This window comes from Seriola lalandi, unplaced genomic scaffold (genome assembly GCF_002814215.2).
Source record: "Seriola lalandi dorsalis isolate HSWRI2012SDOR001 ecotype SW California unplaced genomic scaffold, Sedor1 jcf7180002054583, whole genome shotgun sequence".
NCBI lineage: Eukaryota > Metazoa > Chordata > Actinopteri > Carangiformes > Carangidae > Seriola > Seriola lalandi.
The window spans coordinates 2217555-2244746 of NW_019525136.1; the positions used below are offsets into that span (position 1 = coordinate 2217555).

Here is a 27192-nt window from a genome sequence, read left to right on the forward strand (position 1 = left end):
CCTGATCCACTTCGCAACATTGAGGAACTTGTTCCCCTCCGAGTTTCCACTGAAGCGGCGGGGACGTGGGGTGCATGGGATGGGGTGAGGTGAACGAAAGCGGACAAAGATGTGAAGAGAGTGGGAGCTGTGATCCAGAAGAATATTATCTCCTGCTTTCATGAGAAGGAAAACATGGCGAACTCAAGTTCTCCGCACGAGGCTCCTGATTTGACCTCCGCTCACCGGGCGGAGATCCTGGAAACCCCACTGCGGGTAAGTTTGTTTAAGTTTGTGGATCAGAGTGCGGGACGTACACGGTGTGTGCAGTTCAGTCCTTTCAGAGATATGTGGAAGATGTGTCAATGCATAATCATGTTAAGACCACTGTTGTTGACAACTTAAATTCTTCGACCACATACTTCCTATTTGATGAGACTTACATCATCAAAGCGTTACAGTTATTTCAGATGTAAATTCAAATGATAAGAGTCTAACATTTGGCCCACCATGTTAAGAATATAATTCAGACTTAAACTTTAATATGAAAACATGTCAGTACGTGTATTCTGTATTTCTTGCTTACTCTATGTGATATAAATCATGTTGAACCTGTTTCCGTTGTTCAGCTTCACTGAACACTGAGCCATAACTGAGGAGAAATGAGGGTTTCTCTCTCTCTCTCTCTCTCTCTCTCTCTCTCTCTCTCTCTCTCTTTGAACTTTGAGGAACTTCCTTCCTTGAACTCCATCAAGAGCAAGAAGTTACACACTAATGCCCGAGACGAGATTAAGTTAGTGTCTGAAAACATATTGGGAATCAAAATGTAAGCCCAGCCTCTAAAGCTCTTTGGGTAATGAGCACTCAGTGTGGATGAGGAAGCCAGACAGCACAGAGATGTATGGGTGTTGGCACCTGTCAGAACTACTTTCCAAAGCGATCATGGCTAAATCATTGTGTTGAAAGGACTTTTACTTCTTTTGAACTTTTGACTTTGTAAAGTGCACCGTCTGAATCTGTGCATCAAGTTGAGTGTGTGCATGTGTGTTGGTGTATGATAATGTAAAGTCTCTCCCTTTTGACTGAGTGTGTGCGTTTACTCGTGTCCTGCTGTGTGTGCGTGCCAGTCCTCTGCCCTCCCACTCTTATGCTAGAGACACATTCTCCTCATGCTCATCCTCCCCTGTCGGTGTGTTTCTCTCTTTCTGCCATGTTTCCTCTGTGTGACATTACCAGTGATGGGTCAGAGAGAGAGAGAGAGAGAGAGAGAGAGAGTGTAACAGAGGAGGAATGAGAGGCGTGAGTAATGAGTAATGGCTCATGGGTGGGCTGTGAGAGAATAGATCTACTGTAAGAGTCCTGAACAACTGGCTAATGGTCCCAGCTCCCCCTCTGTCCAAAGCTACCCACCATCCCAGAGAACATCCCGACATCCAGGGGACAATATCTGTCTGTCTCGCACTTTACTGCCTTCCACAGTTGAAAGTTTGCGTTGGTGAGACTGTGAATGTGGATGTTACAGCAGTAGTCCATGTTTTGACAGCGTATCCCATCGGTTGCCCATTAGATAACTGGTTCATGGTGGAGCCACGCACACAGTTTATCATGTACTATGTTTGGTAACAGTATTTATTTTAAGTGTAAGCATTTTTTGGCCACTGCATGCAGTTATTTGAGAGTGTACAGTAGAGAGATGACGGGGAATAAAGGGAGATACTTCCATCAAAGGTCCCTCGGCTGATTTAAACTGGGGAGGTTTCACACCGTAAACCCCTCGTCAACTATCTTAAAATGTGACAAAATGAGCCAAAACGAAGACTTGAAGCAGCTCTAAAGTCAGTGGTGGAGAAAGTATTGAGATCTTTTACTCAAGTAAATGAGCTGCAAATACAGCAATGTAAAAATACCTCATTACAAGTCTCGCTGCCTTCAAAATCTTACTTGAGTAAAAGTAAATAAGTGTTGGCAACAAAATATACTTGCAGAGAAAATGGCACTGTGAGAGTTACATCATTATACACTGTAATATGTAAGTGTTAATAAAGATATATGAATGTTTAAGTAGCATTTTAATGCTGTAGCTTATATACATTTTGGTAGTTTAGGCTAGTTGTTCCCAAACACCGGATCAGGCAGTCTGAGGGATTGTTAGGTCATAAATGGGACGGGACAGAAAAAAAAAACAATGTTCTACACAGATCTGTTTACATTTGTTGACTTTTCTCTAGTCTTTGCTGCTTTTGTCAAATATTGGATGATCTGACCTCTCTGCTAACATTTTTGGATATCCCCTGAGACAGTTAAAAGATGACATGTCTCTTTTGCAGAACTGCTGAAATCTTAACTGAAACATGACAAGGGACCTTACCTAACCAGTGCCTTATTATGTATTTAGCTTATTATGTTTTTTAATGTTTAATCTTAGCCTCAAAGGAAATTAGCTGTCAAATAAACGTAGTGTGCAGAATTGTCTCTGAAATGTAGTCAGGTAGAAGGTATTTTTATTTTAGGCATTTGGTTTAATCTTTAATTTTTTTTTTTTAAAAAGCATTGTATTTCATGATATTATCATATACGTATTTAATTTAAGATTTTAATGTTGCTGTCAAATAAATGTAGCGGAGTTCAAAGTAAAATATTTCCCTCAGAAATTGAATGTAGTGAAATAGTTAAAGTGCAAGTATCTTAAAATGAAGTAGAATACCTGAGTAAATGTACTTAGTTACTGTCCATTAGTAACTAAAGCTGGTACATGATTTCACTGTTGTATGTGGTTAAGTCTTAAACAGTTTTGTAGCACTCTGTTTATATTTGTGCAGAATTTGCTGTTTCCATAGGAGGTGAAGGAGGTGGGTGATGAGAGGCTGCGCAGCTAAAAATAACTGTTTAGCAGCAACAAACTTGGCCACTGAACTACGCTGAGTTAATACATCAGATTTCTCCTGATAGCAGAGGGGGCTGAGGAAGATTCTGTTAGTCAGTCCCTTCATATGACAGTCCAACACTTTGGCCCAGAGTAAGTCATTTCCACAGCTACTGACCAGATCTCCATGTAAACGCCCGAGGATATTCATGGTGCCCAGAGGACGACAGCAAGTACGTTTGGTGAGCCCCCTGATCGCTCTCATCGTGCCATCATCAGGCCAAAATGTTTATGTTTTATACAAGATATATGAAATATTAATGTAAATATAATTTGCTGAGTACATTATAATGATACCATGGCCTTTCCTCTTCTTTACCGTACGACTTGTGAGACTCTAGAATAGCAAAGGATGCTGTTCATCCTTCCTGCTCACTGACAGTACATTAAACATTGCAGGCTGTTGTAGGTCTTGACCTGGATCGTGGTCATGGCTCTGCTTCAGTCAACATGTGGTTTGAGGTAAAATGTGACAATCTGCTGCGGCCACATAGATGATTATTTGGGAATGTTCTTCTTGCTAAAATTTACTGGTTGGCTAATAATTAACATTATTTCATGTAGCTGAAATTGGGATCTCAACATAAATAGTCCATATGTTTTGTGTCTGTCTGTCCATCCTTGTCCTTCTTTCTTTCTCCTCCATCTTTGTCCCTGAGCTGACTCCTCCTCATACCCATGCTTCTCCTGTACGCACCTCCCCTGAGCTGAAAGTCAAGGGCTTCATCCAGAGATCAGCCCATCCCCGGGAGGGACAGATCCCCATTGTCAGTGGACACAAAGGGCCACGCTGTCTGTCTGTCTGTCCTCCTGTTGGTCAGTGTCCCAGTGAGGAGGAGGATCAGGGCTGTCAGTCTCCCTGTCAGCTCTCAGGCCCATTCAACTTTTATTACTTCAGCTCTAGTATGAATTCATTCAGGCTGGAGATGTACACTTGCCATTTGTAGCAGCTAAGCGTGCATTAAAGTTTTGGTTACAGTTCGCTTTGTACAAGTACACGCTGTGACAAATTTCTCAGAAGAGTTGTGTGTGCGCAGAAATGTACATTTGCCTTTATGAGGGTGATGTGAGGTCAGATGTAGGGAACAGGTCTCATGTAAGTTCAACGTGTAAGCTCACAGTCAGAATATCAGTTTGGTTTCAGGTAAAACACAACTCTAATAGTACTGTAGTAATTTGTGTGTGAGCATGAATGTTTGTGTGCGTTCAAGGTTTGATGCTCAGCGCGGTCCTTTGATACACCGAATAACAAGAAAAGGAAATCCAATCGACTTTATCTCTGACATTTATTTAAAGGATTTTACTGAACAGACTTTCTGCAGTTTAATGTGGAAGAGGCAGAACTGCAGGAATTCCACCACAGGATGGTAAACTTAGAGAAACCGCAGCCTTTATTGTGCCTTGATGATGAATGTGCTCACACAGTGCACAGAGTTTGTGCTCGCTTTTTGTGTTTGTTGAAACTGACTTTCAAACTCATTCAACTCCTGCAGCCTTTTATGTGCCGAGTAAAGGAACACGAGGAACTTTCTTTCATCTGTTGTCTATAGTTTCTTCACAATCAGTATCAGTGTCAGGTTAAAGAATCCAATGTCCTCAGATTTTCACTGTAATTTTGCTGTTTGTTAAGACTAAAAAAAAAAACGAGCCATGCTGTTCAGAGTCTCTATCACCGTGTCCTGTGCCGTTTGCCAGTTAGACTGTCGGTTCTTTGGTCTCAATTGTTCTCTGGTGACATTTTGTAGAACTGAATCCCTCCTTTGTATCAAATTAATTACATTTTGAAAAAGCTAAAAGAAAGCTGGAGTGTAATCAGCTTCCCTCTGTGGCTGGCCTGGAACAACCTTTCAATTACAGAAGACTTCATCAAATGCAAGAGTGAGAGAGTTGAAGGAAAAGTCCACTTTAAATCATCCGAATAACCGGCCGCATACAGATGTAGTGGTGGAGGACGCACATAGATCTTACACAGGTACAGTTCTGTACATTGTGCTTTACTTTAGTGCATTTACCCCCAATAAGAACAAGAAGGACAAGACATTAATCAGTGTCTTTTTAACAATCCCATTTCATGTATTCAGTATTTCTCACCGTGTGTAAGTCATTTTTTTCATACATAGATAGATGACAGTGTGTGTGAAAAAGTCCAGATCAGATGGGTTTCTCTGAAGTCAGTATTTGATAACAGTCTTTTTCTGTTTTTACATGAAGCCATAACAATCTTCAGAAGATAAATATATAGAAACCTTCACACAAAATACAGAGGGATATCAAAACATCAATACTAAACCCCAAATCACTGATATGAAACTGAATATATGGACATTACCAAAATATGTGGGCATGGCACTATAGTGCTGATCCACACTTCCTCCAGCAAGAGCACTGGGTCACAGTTAATTCACGACTAGATGCAACTCTACAGCAGGAGGTAATGCTGTGTTAGGTCAGCTGTCTATATCTGCGATCTTACACAAGTGTTGAATGAAGTTTGATTCAAGCTGGTCAACTTACTAGTTCCAGCTCGCTATGTAGCAGGAACTAAGACCCTGTTGATTCTGGGATAGAGCGTCTCTCGCTGTATCAGGACGTCCCATCACTGCATGGTGAGGTTTAATAGATTAGAAATCGTCAGTAATGTAAAACATCATCAGAGTAGTGAAGGCCACAGTACAGTGCAACACAGGGAGCCTTGTGTTGTGACGCCTCTTGCTTTCCCTGGGTAAAGTGTGTAATGTTTGCTAAGTAAGCTGACAAGCCAAAGGCACTCCCAGTGTACCGGCCTCGCCTGTACTGGCCTTGTTTGCTCTTCCTGTGACAGGAAAACTCTCTCTCTCTCTCTCTCTCTCTCTCTCTCTCTCTCTCTCTCTCTCTCTCTCTCTCTCTCTCCCTCCCTCCCTCTCTCTCTCTCTCTCTTTCCTGCTTCCTTTCTCTCACACTGCTGAGTGGATTTCTCTCTCTCGCTGGGTACAGCATTAGGCTCCTGCTGTCAGTGTGAGGTGCTTGATTCCCGCTGTGAACACATATTCTGACAATGCTTGCGCTCTCTCTTTTCACCAGCTCTGACACAACAAACAAACAAAGAAACAAACAAAAAAAATGTATTTAATAATTTTTGCTGTAATTATGCTGAATTAATTTGCTGGCAAGCTTATTCTGACATGAATTAATCCAATAAAAGGTGAGATGAATCCCTCCTCACACTCCAAATTTCTACATCTCCTGTGTGAAATGTGTGGAATAAACTGTCCTCAGGCTGTACATCCACCACCTCGTACTCCTAATACACTGTTTCTCACACACAGACAAACACACACAGTCAAACACCTCTTTCTGCCCCCTGGCCCCTCTCAGTATTACCCAGCAGCCTCCTCGTGTCGGCTCAGTAACAGCAACGCAACAGGCCACTTACGCTCTGTCCTATAAAGCTTGACAAGTTTATTGATCTTGGTTTAGTGAACAGACCACAGCTGGCCTGAAGGATGACGCCATCTGTCTGATCATGAATTACCGCTGAGCTGTAGTCATCTCTTATACAGTCGGGCCCACCACTCTCTCTCTCTCTCTCTCTCTCTCTCTCTCTCTGTCTGTTTCCACCTTTGAGGATGGAGTCCATCATCTCACACCCACACACACAAACATGCACTTTTTACCTTCATGTGATATCAGTCCCCAAGGAATCTCTGCATCAAGCCGCCCATCTGCTCCCCAGCTTCTCCTAAATCCTGTTTACGCCTCATACACTGCAGTCGTCACACATATATAGACAAACACACACACACACTGGAGTCAAAACCCTGTTTACCTCTGGTGCGGTGTCCTCCCTGCTGCAGTGTGCTACAGGTCAGTGGACTCATCAGACTTGGTGTCAAGCTAAATGTGAAGAGGAGATAGAGGTGGACTGTGAAATAGAGGAGAGGACTGGACTGTATGTGGTGACTTTGGATTTGAAATTACCCATAAATCCACTTGGCTTAAATTCTTTATAAGGCTGGTGAGGAGATGATGAGTTGTGTTATGCAATAAAGAGGAGTGGATTTACTTTAAAGTGGGCTGTTGGATAGAATTATGCTGTGTGATGATCAGATAAGTCAAAACTACTTGAAAATGGGCTGCTGGTTTAAAGAAAGCAGCAGCTACTTTTTCACTTCTGCTGTGTTTAGGAGGGAGGATGGGGACGTCCGTCTTTCTTTTCTTTTGTGCATGTGTTGCATCCATCACTGTATCACCAAGCATCCAGCCTCACGCCACCCTGAGGTAGCCAGGATGTCAGGATGAGAAATGTAGACAATCGGTTTTGAGCGATGGGTGCTATCAATTTGGTTTCATTATGATTTGCATGTGAGCGAAGAATGACTGCAAATGGACCATAATTGACCTCCAAAGTAAGATGCAAATGTGGGTCATAGCAATTTTCTGGACAACACCGTCCAACCACTTTGGGTTTTATTAAACCTTATGTTAAATTTTATGTTTTTGTTTCATTTAGATTTTTTGTGGTTGCACTATTTTCAGTTACACAAGCAGTATGTGTCTCCAGGAATATCAATGAAATATCTCAGCAACTATTAAATAGATTGGTCTGAAACATTGTACACACACTCACGCCCCCTCTCAGGATGAATTGTAATAACTCTGCTGAACCCTGATTTTCCTCTCGTGGCATCATCAACTCAGACTTCAGATCTTTTTGTTTAGTTTATGACCAAATACTTACAAAACTGAACCAACGAAATTCCCATCAGCCTCAGCTGTACTTTCGTTTTCAGTGCTAATTAGCAAATGTTTGCATGCTAAGAAGTTAAACTAACATGATGAACATTACAGTGCTAAACATCAGCATGTTAGCATTGATAGCATGTCAGCATCCTGGCATTAGTATTTATTTAGAAAGCATCACTGGGCCTCTCAGAGCTGCTGCTGTAAACTCTGAGTCATGTTATTTATTGTGTCTTTATTGTTAATTGTTATTAACATTGTTAAATTGTTATTGTTGTTTTTTTTTTTTTTAAAGTATATTTTTTTGGGCTTTTTATGCCTTTATTGGACAGGATAGTAGAGAGACAGGAAATGGGGAGGCAGAGAGGAGGAATGACATGCAGTAAAGGCCGTCCGATGCGGGACTCGAACCGGGGCCAGCTGCAGTGAGACTGTAGCCTCCACACATGGAGCGCCTGCTTAGACCACTACGCCACACGACGCCTGTTAAATGTCTTTTAGCAACTAAATCCTTTAGTCTAAGACATTTCCAGGCATTTTTTCTCCTAAGGGAGGCGACAATGTAACGTTGATACTGATGACAGATTGTAAATTGGACATTTATTGAGCCTAAAAATGCAAATGTGGATCTTACAATCAAGTCTGAGTAAATTTATGTACAATATCGGTCAATGCAGTATTGTGTTGCCACATTAGTTTCACTTATGTTTACACTGACTTTTTTGAGGGGAAACACATGTACTTGTAGGGAACTGATAATGTGCTGCTATAAACTGATATAAAACTACATAGATATCACATGAAGATGGTGAAGGGCAGCAGCACAGGGAAACTGGAGATATTCATAAAGTGCAAATGTTGATTTAGTTGATCCAAAGCCATCAGTGAGTATAAATGAGGTTATTTTAGTGTATCTTAATATTTGGAAAGGACCAATGAAAATAAAGGTTTGTTCAAAGACCCATCCAAGTGTCTGAAGTAGTAGTCTATAGTAAGTAAGGAAATAACTGATGTCTGTGTTGCCTATGAAAATCAGTACAAAGTACATATTAGTTCTGTAGTTGCGATGTCAGATGTGTGATGCTCCATATTCATGCACACAGTTCCAATCTCATATTTCCGCCCTGATAAAACACCTGCAGGTGAGAGCCTGTCATACTGCTGTTCTCATCAAAAGACAGCTTATTAAACTGTAGAAGTGTACCATCATCATTCTGTCTGGTGCTCCTCTGTTCACTTCACTGCACTTTCTGAGGCTGAGCAGAGGGTTTCTCTTGTCCAGAGACTGTTTTTTTTGGTTTTTGGTGAATGACTCTAAGAGCGAGCTCTAACGACAGTGCTTCCCCTTCGCTGCTGTGAAGAGATGTTCTCTCATGTTTCCACTGATGATGTTCAGTAACGTGCTCTGACAGAGTGATAGGAGACCTCTGGATTGTGTGACAGTGATCATCTGTGGTGTTTGGAGACCAGAGGAATTCATTTACGCTCCATTCATTCTGGCATCATTTGACCACAGTGCTGTTATCTCATTGTCAACAATATCAGATGGATGTTATTGACAATAACCCACTGCCTGCTTTATCTCGCAGAATGGACCGCTGAACCTGAGGAGAGCACACTCCACATGTCAACACTGTCGCTCACTCTCTCCACTCTCCTTGACTTTTTTTTATCTATTGTTGCTGTTTTCTCTTTTCCATCTTTCTTTTAAACTCTAATCCCTCACACTCATCCTCTGGCGCATTCCTCTCCGATGCTTCGCCTCTTATCCTTTTGTTTTACCTCTCGTCACTGTTCATCCCCTTTCTTCTTCTCCCCACCCTCCATCTCTCTCCTGATGCTCTTTCAAGGGATAAACACTTGGATGTGCTTGGCTGTTGTTACTTCTTTTACAGTGATTGAGTTTCTTTCTTTAGATTTCATTATTCACGTTCCACCCCCACTGTGTGCTTTCATTTCTTTGTAAACTTTGTCCGCCCACAGCCGCCGGTATGTTTATAACCTAAAATTAAATTTCCTCTTGGCAGTAATTTTCCAAGCATATGGGGGAAAGCAGCCCTGTGTATTCCTGAAACACTGAGACCAAATGGATCCTGTTTCTCCTTCCATCAGTTAAACACCAATTATACATGTGTGCTGTTGGCTACGAAAACATATCTATTATCTTTCGGTGGTATTATGACATTATGTAAGTTTTAATGATATGATACAAGGCATTTTTGTGGCTCTATAGGAACATCAGTGAGTCCACCACTCACCACCATTCACACTGAAATGTCTTAACAGCTACTGGATGGATTGTCATCTAAATTTGTACAGACATTTATGGTCCCCAGATTAAGAAGCCCTACTGACTTTGGTGATCCTTTAACTTTCCATGTAGCATTCTTGTCTCCTGGTGGTCAGCCTCCTCCTAAGGGTCTGGAGCATGACCACTGTATTACTGCACAGTAACAATACAAAACCAAACCAAGCCAAACCAAACACATCCCATCTACCCAGTGCTGCACATATGTATCAGTGGACTAAAACAAAACAAAGAAACAAACCAAACACACACTTCCACCTCCCCAGTACTGCCCCACCCCAACCCACCTGTTTTTTGCCTAGGCCCTAAAAAACCATCAATACCTCTTTCTCCCTCTCAATAAGTCAAAATATGAATCTATAACAATAAGAAAAAGCAGTCGGTTGTTTTGTCCTACTGTAGTATTGCATGTCTGTTACGTTATGTCATGTCATGCTATAATATGCTAGGTTATGTTCTGTAAAACTTTTCCAGGTTGCACCATCACCAAATAAACCCAATACTGTGGTTCATGACCAGATTCCCATCAGCCTCTCTTGCACTTGTTGAAATGTTAGCATGCTAGCACACTTAACCAAGATGGTGAACATTATAAAGATTTTCCTGCCGACCATCAATATCCTAGTGTTGTCACTGTGAGCATGTGGGCATGCTGACGTTAGCGTTTAGCTGTGCCTTTGTACAACCTTACACAGCTGCAAGCATGACTGTAGGCTGACTTCAGTCTTTCCCACATTACCAGCTCCTACAACAATGCAGGCTACACTACCAAAACCTTGCATATGTGTATGTTTGTGTGTCCAAAGGTGTGAACCAACCTGCATCCAGAACTTGAGGTGTCGTATATCGTGGGAGAGTCGTAGTGACGGAGTGTTTGTGCTTTTGTGTATGTGTGTTAAACGTCAGTGTTTGTGCAATTTACTGTGAGTGTGTGAGAACTGAGAGTTTGATACTCCTTTATATGAGTTATAAATCTTTAAAGCTTCTGTTCCACACACACACACAAACAAACACACACACACACACAATATAGTCTGTTTGAACAGAGCACCAATGGAACAATGCTCTCTGTGGTTGTCATGGCAGTGACAGATGTGACAGCTGGAGGGAGGACTTGCAGGGAGTATTATGGGGTGTTTATAATTGTTGTGTGACAAGTAGAGCGTCACCTAATCTTCCGTCTGTTTACTGTTTGTTTCTTCAGACCTACGTCCTGGGAATCATCATCGCTATATGTGGGAATGTCCTCATCAGCATCTCACTCAACATACAGGTAAGAGGCGCTGGTATCTAGGTGTGCAGCAGGCGCTCAGCACACAGCGGGCACTTAACGCCTATAAAGACTCAGTTTTACACTCTCGGAGTTTTGCTAGACTGCTTTTCTCCTGACAGTTTGCTCTCTCTTTAGCAAACTCTGGATGTGTTCATCAGGACTTTAGTGAATGTACACTGAGGCACTGACTGTGTGATCTGCTGACACACTCACAGCAGGATTTACGCAGCAGATGGCAGAAATGTGCTCTGCTTTTCTTTCTAATAAAGCCTATTTGAATTCAAACGAACAAAAGTGAATGTTTAAACATCATGAATATATTTCAATTTAACACAATACACTTGTCCAATTATATATTCAAACAACACATTTTTAGCACTTTGTGTCTGGACCTGTTTATCATACTAATTATGGTCTATCAGTGTATATACACCCCAGATGCCGTACGAGCGCTATTTCAAGTGGAGTGTTTGAGCTACATGCTGTTAAATAATCAATCCAAGTCATTAAGAGAATGTGTGTAATTCATTAACCACCAGCATACACATACTCTCTTGCATTTACCAGCCTGAGAGGCTTTAGAGAATATGGTCTAAAAACATACCCATCTAACATGAGCATCAGTGATTCACCAGAATTATGTGTGGAGCTAAATTACACTGTCAGAAAACGCAGCAGCAGGTGCAGTAACTGGGGCTTCAGTGGCAGCAACATGCAGACAGACTGAGAGGGCGAGACAGCCTCAAGCAAATGTGAAAACGTGTTGGAAAATACTGATGTTTTACGAGGCTGTGTGAGCTCACAGACATGGAACTGGTAACAATTAGGAAGTATATTTTGCGTTTGCCTTGTACAGCTTCCCACCTCATTGATTTGCTTAAGTGGAGCCACGCCTCTTCTGAGATTAAATGCTAATCAGCAGAGTGTTCTCGTGTGTTTAAAATTGTGCAACAGCCATTGCATTGCTTTATCATCTTTTAAATTGCTTATTTTTCCATCTCTGTGTATTTGTCTCCCTGACAGAAATATGCCCACGTCCGTCAGTCTCAGCGTGGCTCCAAGCCCTACTACACCTCCCTGACGTGGTGGTGCGGTGTGGTTCTCATGGGCATTGGGGAACTGGGGAACTTTGCTGCCTATGGCTTTGCCCCAGCATCGCTCATAGCCCCACTGGGCTGTGTGTCTGTCATAGGTAAGGGCTACCCCTCTTTTCTCTCATACATTATCCCTGCATGAAGGCAGGATGAAAGGTTGTTTCCTTAGGGAATGACAGACAGTGTTGCCATGTGAAATGTGCACTTTTTCTCCTGAATCCTGTCATAAACAGGCCTCTTCATGCCAGGTGTGTAGTTTAAGTGCTGAAACACTGACTGGTTTTACTTTGGAGTGTGAGATCTGAAAGAAAAAGAAACTCTCACTCAAATGTGTTATGGGTGCAACTGCAGAATGGGAGCTGTACAGTACAGATACTATACATTTCTAAAGAGCAGGATATGACAGTAACAGGTTTTTATAGATGTGGTTACTCCTCAGAGTAGCAGGGGGCGTTGTTGCGGTCTGAAGTTTTCAGTTTCACTTAAAACTGTCATCAGGATTTCAATCATATTCCTTTCATATTTGAGGCAGCAGTCTGCCTTGGTATTAATGGGAGATTTTCTGAATACAGTTTTGTAATGATCCTTTCTGTAATCTTTATTGGAAATGTATTCCGTATCAATGCCATAAAAATACATACTGATATCTATATCTACAGTTTACTGGAAAAATAAATCCTGAAAAGATCTCTCAAAATCAGGAAGGCTCTGACCCAACAGGTTTGATAGTTAGATGGTCACAAAATGGAATCTATTGATTTGTGTACATGGACACAAATTTTCAATTTTTTCATGACACTCGATTTTCACACGTATAGTACTGGACCCAGGTCTCACATCCAGAGTCGCATCCGCATCCTGTGTTCAGGTTTAGGCAACAAAAGCACTCTGATTAAAGTTGGGAAAAGACGGTGGTTTTGGTTAAATTGAAACAAACACGTTGTGTGTGAAGTCACCATGAACATTTTCTGTATTAAACCAGACCAGGATCTTTCTCTGGCCTTAACCAAGTGCTGTGAGGGGTTAAACAGAACCATAAAGAAGTTTAATGATGCTGTAGTCACAACAAGTCGACATTTTACTGACACAAAAAGAAAAAAAAAAGGAACATGTGTGTCCGTGTATACAATTCAATACATTGCATTTTGCGACTAAGAACTGCCATGTGACTGGATTGGTTTATAACAATATGGGATTGCAAAAAGATATCCTACTAATGAGTTCATGTCCAGATTAAGTGAACATAAGTGAATTAAGTGAAACTGATATAATGAAGCATGCTGTTGAGTTAGACTTCTGGAATAAAGTTATTATTAATGGTAGTTGATTTGCCAAAATCAACAGTTGGATACATTCTAATAAAAAAGCAGGTTTGGCCAGAAAATCATTTGCCTGGTGAAGAAAAACCTCTTTATGACTGTACAGCAAGTTAAGATGTTTTCCAGGACATAGGCAGACATGTTTCTTTGTCAATGTTAAAGAGAAGACTTCAACACAAGTTGCAAACTCCTGGTAAGCAACAACACTGAGGCCTGGTTGCAGGTTGCAAAAATTCACAAAAAGAAACTGGTGGAGTTGTGCAACAAAGTTTAATGGAAACAAAAATCAACCTCTATCAAAATGATGGAAAGACGAAAGTGTGGAGAAAAAAAAAAAACAAAGTTAATGACCCAAACTACCGCACCTCATCTGTCAAACATGGCGGTGGTTCTGTTGTGGCTCAGGTGGAACTGGCACACTGGCATTTATTAATCATTTACAGAAGCAGCAGGAGGAATGCAGAGTTATACAGGAGAAGTGCGTGTGTGTGTGTCCAGATTCAGCCAAATGCATCAAAACTCGTTAGACATCGAACATCTTATCATTCAGCAGAACAACGATCTGATACATAAATCAACCAGCAATCAACCAAAGAGTTTTTCAGGGTGAAGAGCTGCAACATCCTTGACTGGCTAGACAGCATCACAAATTAAAGTTGAGAATTGACACTTTAATGTTGAATCCATTATTTTATTTCAAATTGAATGCAACCTTTTTGGCTTGTGACCCCTAAACCAAACAAATTGTCTACTTCTGTTGATCTGGAGTCTTCCAGTTGAATATGTTCACCAGATTGAACAAAGACATATTTAGAGGCGCAAATATGTAAAACCATTAAGTAATTTAAAAGCAAATTTTAAAGGAACACCTAAAGAAATAATGTTAAGTAATGTTATAAATGTTAATCATTTTATGGCCCTTAGCCATAGGCCAAAGGTGCTGACCCCCAGATTAGGAACCACTGAACAATTTACAATGTACAACTATATATATATATATATATATATATATATGATCAAAATAGATATTGGGACATCCTACTTCTTAAAGGCGAATTTGCCATCAGCAAATAGAAGCCCTCCTTGAACAGGACCTGAAAGTGTTTACATGACGTTGGGAGCATTAGGTGTTGACGTGATGTGTTCATGTTCTATCGCTGTCACAACAGCAGCCTCAGTGATGCAGCTGAGTAATCCCCTGGCACACCTGCTATTAGCTGTGTCTCCCTGACACCTCTGCCTGCTCCTGAATTAAATGAAACTGAAAGCTTGACACTGCAACAACGCCTCTGTCTGTTTTTGGTGTAACTCTGCTCTCAGATGTTGTTTAAAGATAATGGACACAACACAGGGTTAAAAGCACAGGGACGTGGGAATGGACTACATTAATGAAGTTCTGTATCTGGTAATACTGTTTCCATCCCGTGCATCACAGCTACACATCTACCTGCTGACAGGTCTTCACCTTATTCAGTGGAGTCTCTCACGCTCGCAGAAACGTGATTTAAAAAAGATTTCCCACTGCTGCTTTGAGAATACGGTAAACAAATCTGATACCAGGCGAAGACCTTATGATCGCAGCGGGTCAGTGCCAGTGCAGGAAGTGTTTACATCTATTCTTCCAATTCCTAGTTTCGTGGACCCAGAGGATGATCTCCATCTCTGTTCTTCAAATTTTATAGTTGATTCATGAGGTCCACTTCCTCCTGACATTGTGAATACAACAGTCAGTCGGAATTAAAGCTGCCGTGAACTAAGCTGGATTCATTAGCCAATCAAAACAAAGCCTGCCTGGTTGCTACAGCTGGCAGCTGCTCAGTGCAAACACTCTAAACACAGGTTAAATATTGAACAGGTTTACTTCTAACCTCCCGCCACCCATCACTCACTGCGCTGGAGGTGGTGGTGAGTCATGGATATTAATGAGAGCTATTACCCCAACGCTTTAAACGATTTTCCTATAGTGATGTCTCTTAAGTGGATGAATGGTTCGAATAAAGCAGTGAACCAAACTGCAAATCATGTTAAGAAGGCTGCACCTCTGTTGTTGTACTTGTTTCAGTGAGCAGTTTACTTTATAAAACGCTTCCATCACAATAACAGGATTCAGCACTGTGTTCTATTGAAAGCAGTAACCTCTCAACGCTGTGTCAGTGTGTCTGAGGCTGACATTATAATGACTCTCTTTAAAGCCACAGGTATTAACAATTACTCCACTCATTTCCATTTTACTATCATTATTATCCTTATAAAAACCACTGACAGCTAGAGGCTTGTGTTGAATTGGAGTGTGCAAGAATAATATGCAGCTCAAATGTGCTGAAGGAGAGTCTTGAAGAATTAATGAAGCCAGAGATGAAGAGGTGATAGGACGGGAGAGGAAGGTAAAGGAGAGGAAGATGTCTGCGGCCGTGACACGGTCTGTCATTCTCCAAGCTAATAAGTGGAGCTGAGGGGGAAAATGTTCAGGTTGCTGTCTGTCATCGTGACTCCACCTCTCACCTAGGGTTGCAAAATTCTGGGAATTTTCAAAAATGGAAACTTTCCATGGGAATTTATGGGAAATTATGGGAATACACGGGAATAAACTGGGAATTTTCCAAATTGAAGGTTGGCTCTTCATAGGGAATTTAAATATAGTTGAGGAAAGTATATTTTAGCATAATCTTGACTAAAACAAACAGATGACATTCAAATACACTTGAATATCCATGCCATTCCTCAATCACATGCACAGAGCACACTGCTTACTGCATGGCTAACGAGACCACACCCCCTACTGGCGCTGTGCATGCCTCCATCACATGTACAGAAGATTTCTAGAAGACTGGACCAAACTTTTGAGCCTGAAGCACAGACACTATTGAAGGCACACATTTGAGCCTGTGGAATAAACATATATAATATATGTATATATATATAATATATTATATAGTTTCCAATATGGAATATTTCCAAAATTCCCAAGCATAATTTCCCATGGCAAATTTACCGGAAACTTTCCAGAAATTTACCGGAAATTTTCCGCCCCTTTGCAACCCTACTCTCACCTCATGCTGAGTCACATTGTATGCAAATGTGAAAACACAACGCACACACACAAAGAATGCATAACGTAGTAGTGGTGTGCAAAAACAGCCATGTCGAACACACACACACACACACACACCCCTCCTGCGGCGTTGTTGTGCCTGTTTTCCAAGAGCTGTGTGAAGGCTCTTCGGGTGGGGGTGGGGACGGTGGTGGGTGGGTAGACAGCAGGAGGCCTTGGGTGAGTAAATATGATGTGGGTTGAAGTGGTAGGGTGGTGTGAAGAGAGGAGGAAAAAGGAGGTTGGATGCTGAAAGGACAAGAGGTTGAGGTGAGAGGAGAGGAGAGGAGAGAGGATCTGAATGAAATGAGACAACGGGCAGAGACATATACAGAGTGGAAAGCAGGAGCAGAGAAGGGAAGCGACAGGATCGGGGAGAGCTGACGATGATGCTGCCGTCTCCCTGTCCCTGCATGTCACGCTGGCACCCCAACGCTCCGTGGAGAGCAATTACTACTGTCCCCGTCCACAGAGCACATCGGCCTCTATTAGGGATGACAGCATCATCCCAGATGCTGTTGTATAGAGCAGAGAATCACCTCTCCCATTAGATACCATGTCATCACATGCAAAAGAGGATGGAGGCTGGCATGGTGAAAAAAAACAGACAAACTAGATTCACACACTGCATCAGCGTCACTCGCAGATGTCAGACCTGTGTGAAGCCAGTTCCAATACATCTTAGGTTTTAATTCAAGTAGGGAAATTGGAAAATCCTTAAAACAAGACGCCATATCGTGGTGGTTATGGTTGAATTTCACAAAGCAGACTAGAACTATAAATTTTAAACATCTTATACATCTCAAAGCTCCTGTACAGCATGTCACTACAGCTTGTCAGTTGTGACATTGTGAACATACAATATGTGCAACACGATAACGGTTCTTACTTTTGAGTTTCTCTGGGAGATGACAACCAGACCCTCTGCTTTGATCTGCTCATGTCTGAAAGAATGTTTGACACGGTGTGTTTCCCCACAGAGAAGTGCCCATTACTACACAACTGACAAAGAGCACGTAGCGGGGCAGCGCTGATGTTCTGCACACACACACACACACACACACACACACACACACCTCCATAAACACGCAGGGGCAGTGACAGAGATGCGTACCCCAGAGGTTCCTGTTGCCACATTTCTCATTTTATCAAGCCGTGTGAATATGACTTTGTATGGAGTTGCTATGGTTACTTGTTAGATCCAGCCGGTCCCAGAGGCGAAGGCGAGTCCTAAGTGTGTATACGAACATGCTCGAAGTATGAAATATTTAAGGACTCCTGTTTCATCAGAATACCAACGAGAGTCTTTATAAACTTCCAGTTTGACAGTAACATCCCTGCAGCATCATGCACATCCGTGTGTCCTCTGTCCTCTGAAAGACTCTCCAGCAGCATCATGTTGTATATAGTCACAGTCACTGAGCATAATGGTTTATAGTAAAGCTTGGCTTTATTAGCTTGGCTTTATTAGCCGTAGAGTCAGTGTTTAACATCCTGAGAGGCTGTCTGTCATGCCACCTCACCGCTGTGACTCTGTGTGTCTCTGACATATCGAGCTGTTTATGCTCTGCGGCTAATCTCCTTATGATGATGCCTGAGTCTCCACACAAACTCAAACTGCCTGTCTGTTTCTTTTTAGTAATTTCTAGCGATTTCTCTGTTCAGTTAGACCTGCCTGTGTCTGACTGCCATCGCCTGCACACCTGTCTGTCTCTCAGTCTGTCTGGCAGTCGAGTCCAGTATCTCCCAGCAAGCACAGCTGCTACATCTGGCTCTGCTGAGATACTGGTGGGACTGTGTGACAACATAGCTCCAAAGATGATGCAAAATTTGCTTCTCTGTGGTTTTGTTAAGTATTAAGGACGTCCAACATGGCAGCCTCAGTGTAAACTGGCCTCCTTTCTGTGACAGGCTGAAGCCACTTGCATGTGTGTTTGCCGCCCCGTCAGTCTGTCTGCTGCCTGTTTGTCTTCTCGTTTGTTGTTCTGTCTCAGGCAGTTAGTCCACCTGTGTGGCCATCCATCTGTGTATCGGCCTGTTTATCAGCATGTCTGCATGTCTGCGTGTCTTCGTCGCATATCTGCCTGTGTCGCCATCCGTCTCTGTGACAGCCAAATGCTGCATGTTTATTCGTCTCCCTCGGTTCGGCGCATATCCCAGGGTAACATTAAGAAGACTAATCTGAGGCTTAGCTCATGTGAAGCTGATTGCTTTTCAGCGTCACAGTTTTTGACAATGATATTGATGAATTGGTTCATGAAAAATGTGGCATGGAATAGCGTTTTGCTGTAATTTGATGCAGACGTTATGAAGTCCTAATGAGCTCCATTTATCTTAGCACGCTGACAGATTATATTATACTGATCAATATAAACATCTCAAGCTTTGTGTGTGTGTCAAGTTTATTTATGTGGACATACATTTATGTGACTATATATGACTGTGTGCACATGTGAGTGACAGAGAGTGTGTGTGTGTGTGTGTGTGTGTGTGTGTGTGTGTGTGTGTGTGTGTATGTGCTCTGATGACTCCTCATCCAATCAAAGTGAACATATATAGAGCCAGCACCGTGTCTTTGTGTTTGCAACATTATAGATGTCATTTTTATTTTCATCAAGTCAAGACTCAGACCTTGCTTCTGATTAAACCAGAATATCAGGTTACAAAACATGGCTGAACACTAATTATGTTTTTTATCATCAGGAGATGAGCATTTATTCTGTTGTTATTGTGATGAACAGAGAGCAAGTTGCTTTTACTCTGCAATTCAAATTATATTGCATCAGGACTGTTTTAAATGAACCTTCTTACAGTGGATTCAGAAAGTACTCAGACCACCTGAATTTTTTTTCACATTTTGGTATGTTGAAAACGGAATTTTATAATTTTTTGCAAATATATTAAAAAGGAAAAACTGAAATATTACATAGACATAAGTATTCAGAGCCTTTGCTATGACATTGAAATTAGGTCAGGTGCCTCCTATTTCTGTTGATCATCTTTGAGATGTTTCTACACCCTCGTCCACCTGCGCTAAATACGGCTGATTGGACATGATTTGAAAAGACACCTGTCTATATAAGGTCTTCCATTTAAGAATTATGGAGGTGCTTTTGGGGAATTGTTTTTGAATCCTTCCACAGATCCTCACATCAGTCCCTCCCTCCTCATGGCTTGGTTCTGACATGTATTGTCAGCTGTGAGACGTTATATAGACAAGTGTCTGAATACTTATGTCAATGTGATATTTCAGTTTTTCCTTTTTAATAAATTTGAAAGAAAAAATCAAAAATTCTGTTTAGGCTTTGTCATTATGGGGTGTTGGGTTTAGATTGATGATGTAAATTGAAGGGGTCTGAATACTTTCTGAAATGTACACTGTATAACGGTGTTAGAGATCAGATTTTATTAAGATGGACTGCAGCATGTCTTGATTGTCAGTGAAATTAACAGGAATATATTTTCCCTTTGCAGCCAGTGCTGTCATCTCTGTGATCTTCCTCAAGGAGACGTTGCGGGCCTCTGACATTGTGGGTAAGTAAACACTCAGGATCACAGCACCCGAGGACCGAAGGTGTCCTCTCACTTTGCTGCTTTGACTTGAGAAGTTACGTCCTCAGTTTAGAGATATCAAAATGATTCTGTACGAAAAAAAAACCGACTCCAATCTCAGTTTGTCTGAGATCAGAGTGAAACATTTTATTCATTGGATAAAAAGTCTTAACTTCTGTGTATCTGGCAGTGGAAGAAAAGGCACAATCTATTCAACAGACCTATCTCATTATATTGTTTTATGAAAAGCTATTGTTTGTCAAAACAATTTGTAGAGTCTCCTGCTAAATGGCACGATTGTGATGGTCGCTACAATGATGATAATTACAACTGCTAGACTGGAAATTCATATCAGCATCACACACATCGCTGCATATTGTTGGTTTCCGGGATAAATCATCAGCATGTTCTGCCAGTTTTGTTATTGTCTTGTAATTGCTGGGTGACATTATCAACCACATATTGGAAACATTTAACTGTATGAATGTTTTATTTATAAAGGGGGGAATTGCTGCGAGCAGGCAGTTCACTGGTTGTAAAGGTTTATTCAAACCAGCAACAGAATTAAGAATCAAAATGACAAAGAAAAGATGAAAACTACACACCACAGCTTGTTGGCGACTTTCAATGAATAAGGTAAAATGCGAGTCCAAGAGTATCTCACATTTTTCTGCAGTGCAAAGAAACTACAAACTGTTCATTCTTAAATCAGAGTTTCTAAAGACTGACTTTGAAGTAGTAAATGCACTGTGATATGTCGGCAGGTTGTACGTTGTTCGTGCCTGTAGAAAGGACATCTACATGATGTCCAGTGAATATGTTTCTCTAACACATGGTGTAATATCACTAATAATGAAATCAATGTAGGGGGAATGTCACGTAAGGACATGACAGTCATAACTGGCAGAAATGTAGTAATAAAGTAGTTTTTTGACCTTTTTCAATTAACGCTTATATTTCTAAAAAACATTTAATTTTAAATTTTATTTTATTTCTTTCTCATTTAATTAATAATATAGACAGATATTTCTTGAAATTAAAAAAAAGACTAGAAAGCCACTTTAAACGATCACCTTCTTTATGATTATTTATCTATATATTTACTGTCCAGAGCTGTAAAACAGGAAAAAATAGGCAAGTTAAAATCATGTGCAACTTATAAGGTAGAAACAGGATGGTCATGTTTACCAGCACCAATAGTTACAATGTAAGATGAGCCAGAGGGAAACTAATACAAAAACCATTTCACTACAGTCTCACCACTCCTGATCTCCTGCTTTCTTCTATAGGTGGAACCCTGGCAATAACAGGAACATATCTCCTGGTGACCTTTGCCCCCCACACTTCCACACACATCACAGCCCATCTGGTCCAGTACTATATCGTCAGCTGGCACTTCCTGCTTTACCTTGTATGTAATTCTATAACGCTCTCAGTCTAACGCTCATAATACTGTGTATAGTATGTGTAAGCATGTTTTCTTGGAACTACTGTTTCTGAGTCCAAATACGTAACTGAATTAGGCTTTTAGCAGCTCACCACTGAAATGCTGTCAAATGCGTCACTGCAGCTCGTGTGCTGCAGTTAGGAAGCCCCGCCTTTAGCTTCCCTGTAGAGAGGAGCAAGAGAAGGACCATTCTTAATTATATATCTTCAGCAAAAGAGTTGAGGTACAGTTGAATCAGAGAATGATGTAATCAATCCTTGCACCCATGACAGATCTCCTGATGTCTTGGTGTTCTACCTCATATGGTTGAGCTCAGTCCTCTGTCCGTTAAAACTAAGATTGTCTGAGTTTTTTTTTACTTTTTTTTTCGCAAAAAAAAAAAAACTGCCCCCACCTCATGGTCTGCAAGTGCATTAACACTCACCATGTGCTCTCCTACTCCAATTTTGCCTCAGGCAGGGATGGCATAAACATAGCCGTTACCATAGCGACCGATCTGGAACAAAGTACAGAGCTGAAACAAAGTGCTTTCCTCAAATCCTACACATCACAAAAATGTAAATGTTAGCTCCAAATGTGAAGACTAGTCTTTGCTGAAAACACACCGTAGACGTGTCTGAAGGAGGATTTCAGCAGCAGAAGGTTGCATCTATCCTGCTGCTTCTCCATCACTGCCAGGACTCCCATGATAGCAGCAGACTGAGACAGGGAACCTGAACCAGGTTAAACTTCTCTGGTAGAAATACACTGCTTTGTGTATTTCAAGAGTGAGTACTAAAGAGAAGTGTAACACTTGGATCTGTTAGTCAGGAAAATACTATCTGTAGTCTGTTGCATGTCTGACATATTTACATTTTTGTCCTGTATTTACTTTTATAAACATTATATGTACAAAATAACCCTGAAAAAATCATCTACTAAAATAATGTTTACCACACACTAAACACTAGAATATAGTCACACCAAATCTCTTCCATTTACTGTTTTTGGAACAGCTGATTAGCTGCACATAATCCATCAAACCAGGCAGAGATGAACCTAAAAGGACAACAGCTAGCAGCTCATCAGGTGTGCTAGCCAGTGGTGTCATCATTATTCAGGGCACAACATTTCCCTCAACCATATTTCACATTCCACCCCTGAATCTAGTCCTATTTACCGAACTGGTGCAAACACACTCAGAAACAAAAAAGAAGCATCTATTACATGAAAAACAAAAGAAAAATATTCAACCAGACATTAGGAAAATACAGATGGGTGGATAGACAAACACATGTTTTCAAATTGAGATAGTCCTGCTGCCTGCGGCTGCAGTGATTGATGGTGTGAAAAAGGGTACGCTGTTTACCACCTCTGGCAATGCATTGTGAATACTCATCAGCCTGCAGAGAACAACCTCCATCAAGAATGGGATTAACTGTAGGTGGTGATTAATCAGAGGAAAGTGAAATATCCATCACTGTCTTCTCATTATTTCCAGAGGTCATACTATTATCAGACGATTTCATCTGGAAGGACTCAGGCTATTATTCATTCACATTGTGCACAGTGTTAAATGGTATACCATCATGAATGGCTCAGGTCTTCCTAAAAAGACTGTTTAGCATATTATCGAAACACATTGACGATTTTTCAGACATTTAGAGGTGAGCTTGCCCTTTTTTCCTCAATCCTACTTTTGTTCTGTATCTGTTGGAGCTCTGTAGTGTTACATCAGAGGTCCTTGAACCGCTGAATGGCATTGGGCTCACATGGGCAGCCCTGGGCCCTTCTCATTAAAGACCGGCAATTCATTTCATTTTTCCGCCGTGGTCATTTGTTTGAATTAAAAGACGCTGCTCTCTGCCTGCATACAACGCTTTGTTATATAGATAAAATGCTCAGGAAAAGTTCAACTGGAGAGCAATTCAGATTTTCATTTTCTGAGGAAATGGCGTCTACATTAATGATATGTGTAACCCCTCTCCCTCTCTCACGCTCTCTCAACAGTTTATAGAGGTCATCGTCTTTTGCATCCTGCTCTATCTGTACAAGAGGAGGAACCTGAAGCACATTGTCATTGTGATGTTGCTGGTGGCTCTGCTCGGTATGAACAAGTGGAAGCTGCCTGTTTGAGGGCAGAGGCTATGGATTCAACCATTTTAGGTAGTCAGAGGTGGCTTTGTTGCCTGGCTACGAAAAATGGACCAATGCTCTGTCATCATTTCTGTGAAGAGCAGAGTAGAGAACGATGGAAGAAAAATAATTCACTACAACTCACTGAGAGATAATTAACCATCTCCACAAATCAGCACCGACCAGTCAGGAAGTTCTTCATTGCTACAAGTTGTACGACTGAGCGCTGAAGTGATCTGTTGCCTCTGTGTTTCTGCAGCCTCTCTGACCGTCATCTCAGTCAAAGCCGTGTCAGGGATGATCACAGAGTCGATAAAAGGCCAGCTGCAGCTCATCTACCCCATCTTCTACGTAATGCTTGTCGTCATGGTCGCCTCCTGTGCCTTCCAGATCAAGTTAGTCAAGGTTTTCTCTCTCTGTTTATGTGCACCTTCTTTTCTCTCTTTCATTCGCTTTCTTTTAATTCCTGAAATCTCTGTTCGCCACAGTCTAGATTCAATTTTCACTTTCCAGTACCTGAACAAACTAAAGAAAATAATATATTGGACATGGTGACATTGTACCTGCAGCACACCTCCAGTATTATGATGGATGAATAGGCTGTTTCATAGTGTCTCTGTAACCAAGGTCATTGTATTCACTGGATCTTAAATCTTTTTCTCCTCTCTCTCAGATTTCTCAATCAGGCAATGAAAATGTTCGATGCCACAGAGGTGGTTCCCATCAACTTTGTGTTTTTCACCGCGAGTGCCATTGTTGCAGGTTTGTCAATAACACATCTGTCACTTCCTGTGGCTTAAACTTTACTTATTGCATTTTCACATTTAAAGGATGAGACAAATGATACTTATACTGATACTTTTTTTTACTACTAATTTGAATACTATTTTTGTTATTGTCAACAAATCCCACAAAAAGACCAAAACCAACAATGAAATTGATTCAGGTGTCTCCTGCACAGCTTGATATACAGCATCTTACTGAGCCACAGAGAAACACCATGTCGCTGGGTGACTTCTTCCTTTGAACGCTGTCGTATGTAGTTCATTTTGAGTTGAACTTTCATCATTGTCTTGCTCAAATATTAGCAAACCAAATATGTATAAATCTGCCACTGGAAATGGCCTCCAACAAATGTATATTGTAATTCATTCATGAGAAGTGTTTGCCAATTACAGTGCTAAGTGGTTTTAGGAAATCACTGAGCCTTTCACATGAGTCAGTCATGCTAGCTGCTCTGTGAAGTTGTGACTGTATAGAGGATCTTTGGTTTTGTTACAGCTTATAGCTATAGCTTGTGCTTTCAGCAAAACTCTGCCATGACAGCCAAAGAGAGAGTATGGAAGTCATTAATCAGTAATAAGAGATGGACTGACACATTGTTGGTTTTGGTCTTTTGATTAGATTTGTTGGCAAAAGGAAAAACAGCATAACATCAGCCTTATCCTTTAAGAATTATATGTGTGCTCCAACACTCCCTGCAATAGTTGAAATCAATTCATGACACAACACAGTGCACCATAATACACAGTCAAGATGGTGATTCACTCCTATATATGTGAACCACTTAGGAGTCTTTGTTCTGCATTATTTATAGCATGTGTATTCTGCCAGGTCAGGTCTTTATTATCTTGTCAGTAAGTGTTCTTTGTTCAATCTGAACAAATCAAGGGTTTTTCAAAAGCAATTTTGTCTTGAAGGGAAAACACCGAAAACACTTTATTATAATTTAAAATCATTTTTTACAATGGCCCTCACATTACTAAATCCATTTCCTCACTTGTTATTCTTCTTGTGGACAAATTGTCCATATGCCACTGACATGACTTCATTTCAAGCTATTTCCAGTCCTTCTTCAGTGGAGTGTAGTAAAGAGAAAATGTTCCAGCAGTTCAAAAAACATCAACTGTAAACAACAACTTCTGGTGTCAGTCTCTTAGACCAAGAGAACAACAGCTTCTTTCCACCACTTTGCCCTGATGTCCCATAATCATACAGGGAGACTTACATCATAGAGGCAGTAAAGCCACATGGTGTGTGGTGTTTTGAGTCACTTACCTTCCATGAAAATCTCCTGCTCTGATATTGCTCTTAGTTTTACTATTGCTCTCTCTGCCTGCACATATGATCCAAAAACTGACATCACCAAACAACAAACTGCTGATGTATTATATCTATAAGGAGCCAGTGGGTGGACTTTTTAAAATTAGTTTTGTTCCAAACTAATGAAGTTATTAGTTTGGTCCTAACCCAGTGGCGGTCACAGCAGCAGACTTGGGAACAGTGAACTGTGAAAATGTGAAAGTGAAGATACAAACTGTTCTTTGCCAACTTTCAGCTACTGAAACTGTCATTTAAAGGAAAATATGAACATTTTCTGTGTTGCTCATTCTCTGTAAGAACTACATCCTTCAGTTAATAAAACTCTCATGCTCATCCCATTGTAAAATGTGCTCAGGATTTTCAGGGCTACATTTCACAAATAAACAAAGCACTAGAGATCTGATCTACATATTCTGTTATTCTGTGAAATGTATTTTAATGTTTTTTTTTTTTTTTTTTCATTTCGCAGGGATAGTATTTTACCAGGAGTTTGAAGGCTTGGCTTTACTCAACATTTTTATGTTCCTGTTTGGGTAAGCATTCATGAACACGCGAGTAACTGCATCTTATTGAACTGAGATATTTACTGTAAAATGATGCCAAAACCTTATTCTCTTTTCCAGTTGTCTTCTGTCTTTCCTTGGAGTTTTCCTGATAGCACGAAACAGGCCGAAGATAAAGCAACAAGATCGCAATTTTATCGCAATGGACAGGATCCCTGGTAACTTTTCCCATCAACTATTAATCAGTTCTCTTCACAACTAACTATTTATATTGAGTATGATGCAGTGACTAGCCAACAGTGATAATACGACTGCCAAAAGTGACCCTAGATTTATCTGGCTGCTAATGTCTGCAGCCCTGGCAGCAGGGTCCATCAATGAGCTGTGCTGTCTGTGTTCACAGGCAGAAGAAACACAGTCAAAGTGCAGCCTGAGGCAAAGACTCCGACATACGGATCGCTGGCAGCCAAACTCATGTGCAACAGAGCTGGCCAAACAGACGATTCTTAGGACCAGCTCCATCTGTCGGGACAGTAATTTTGGTAGATTTGTGTGTGTGTGTGTGTGTGCGTGCCTCTTCCTGGGTACTTCAATAATATCTCTATTTGTAGAAATAAATGGTAGGCAGTGATTCAAACCAGTGCCAGCTGAGCACCAGCATCAGTGGCCATATTGGTGTTAAATTTCTACGCCAGAAATGTGGAGTACCTCTCTCAAAAGAGCTGTATTTATCCTAGAGAACTTTCTGTTTCTCTTGTGTTAACAG

At 41.0% G+C, this 27192-nt stretch overlaps 1 protein-coding gene across 1 annotated transcript; it reads left to right on the forward strand.

Moving 5' to 3' along the window:
* On the forward strand, positions 1–27085 carry nipal2 (NIPA like domain containing 2). The gene is made up of 11 exons (XM_023418604.2): positions 1–255; positions 11134–11202; positions 12226–12394; positions 20181–20240; positions 21548–21669; positions 23695–23791; positions 24080–24215; positions 24494–24582; positions 26393–26456; positions 26547–26644; positions 26830–27085. The coding sequence occupies exons 1-11, from the start codon at positions 175–177 to the stop codon at positions 26934–26936; spliced, it is 1092 nt and encodes a 363-aa protein (XP_023274372.1). The 5' UTR covers positions 1–174; the 3' UTR covers positions 26937–27085.
* Positions 27086–27192: the final 107 nt, after the last annotated feature.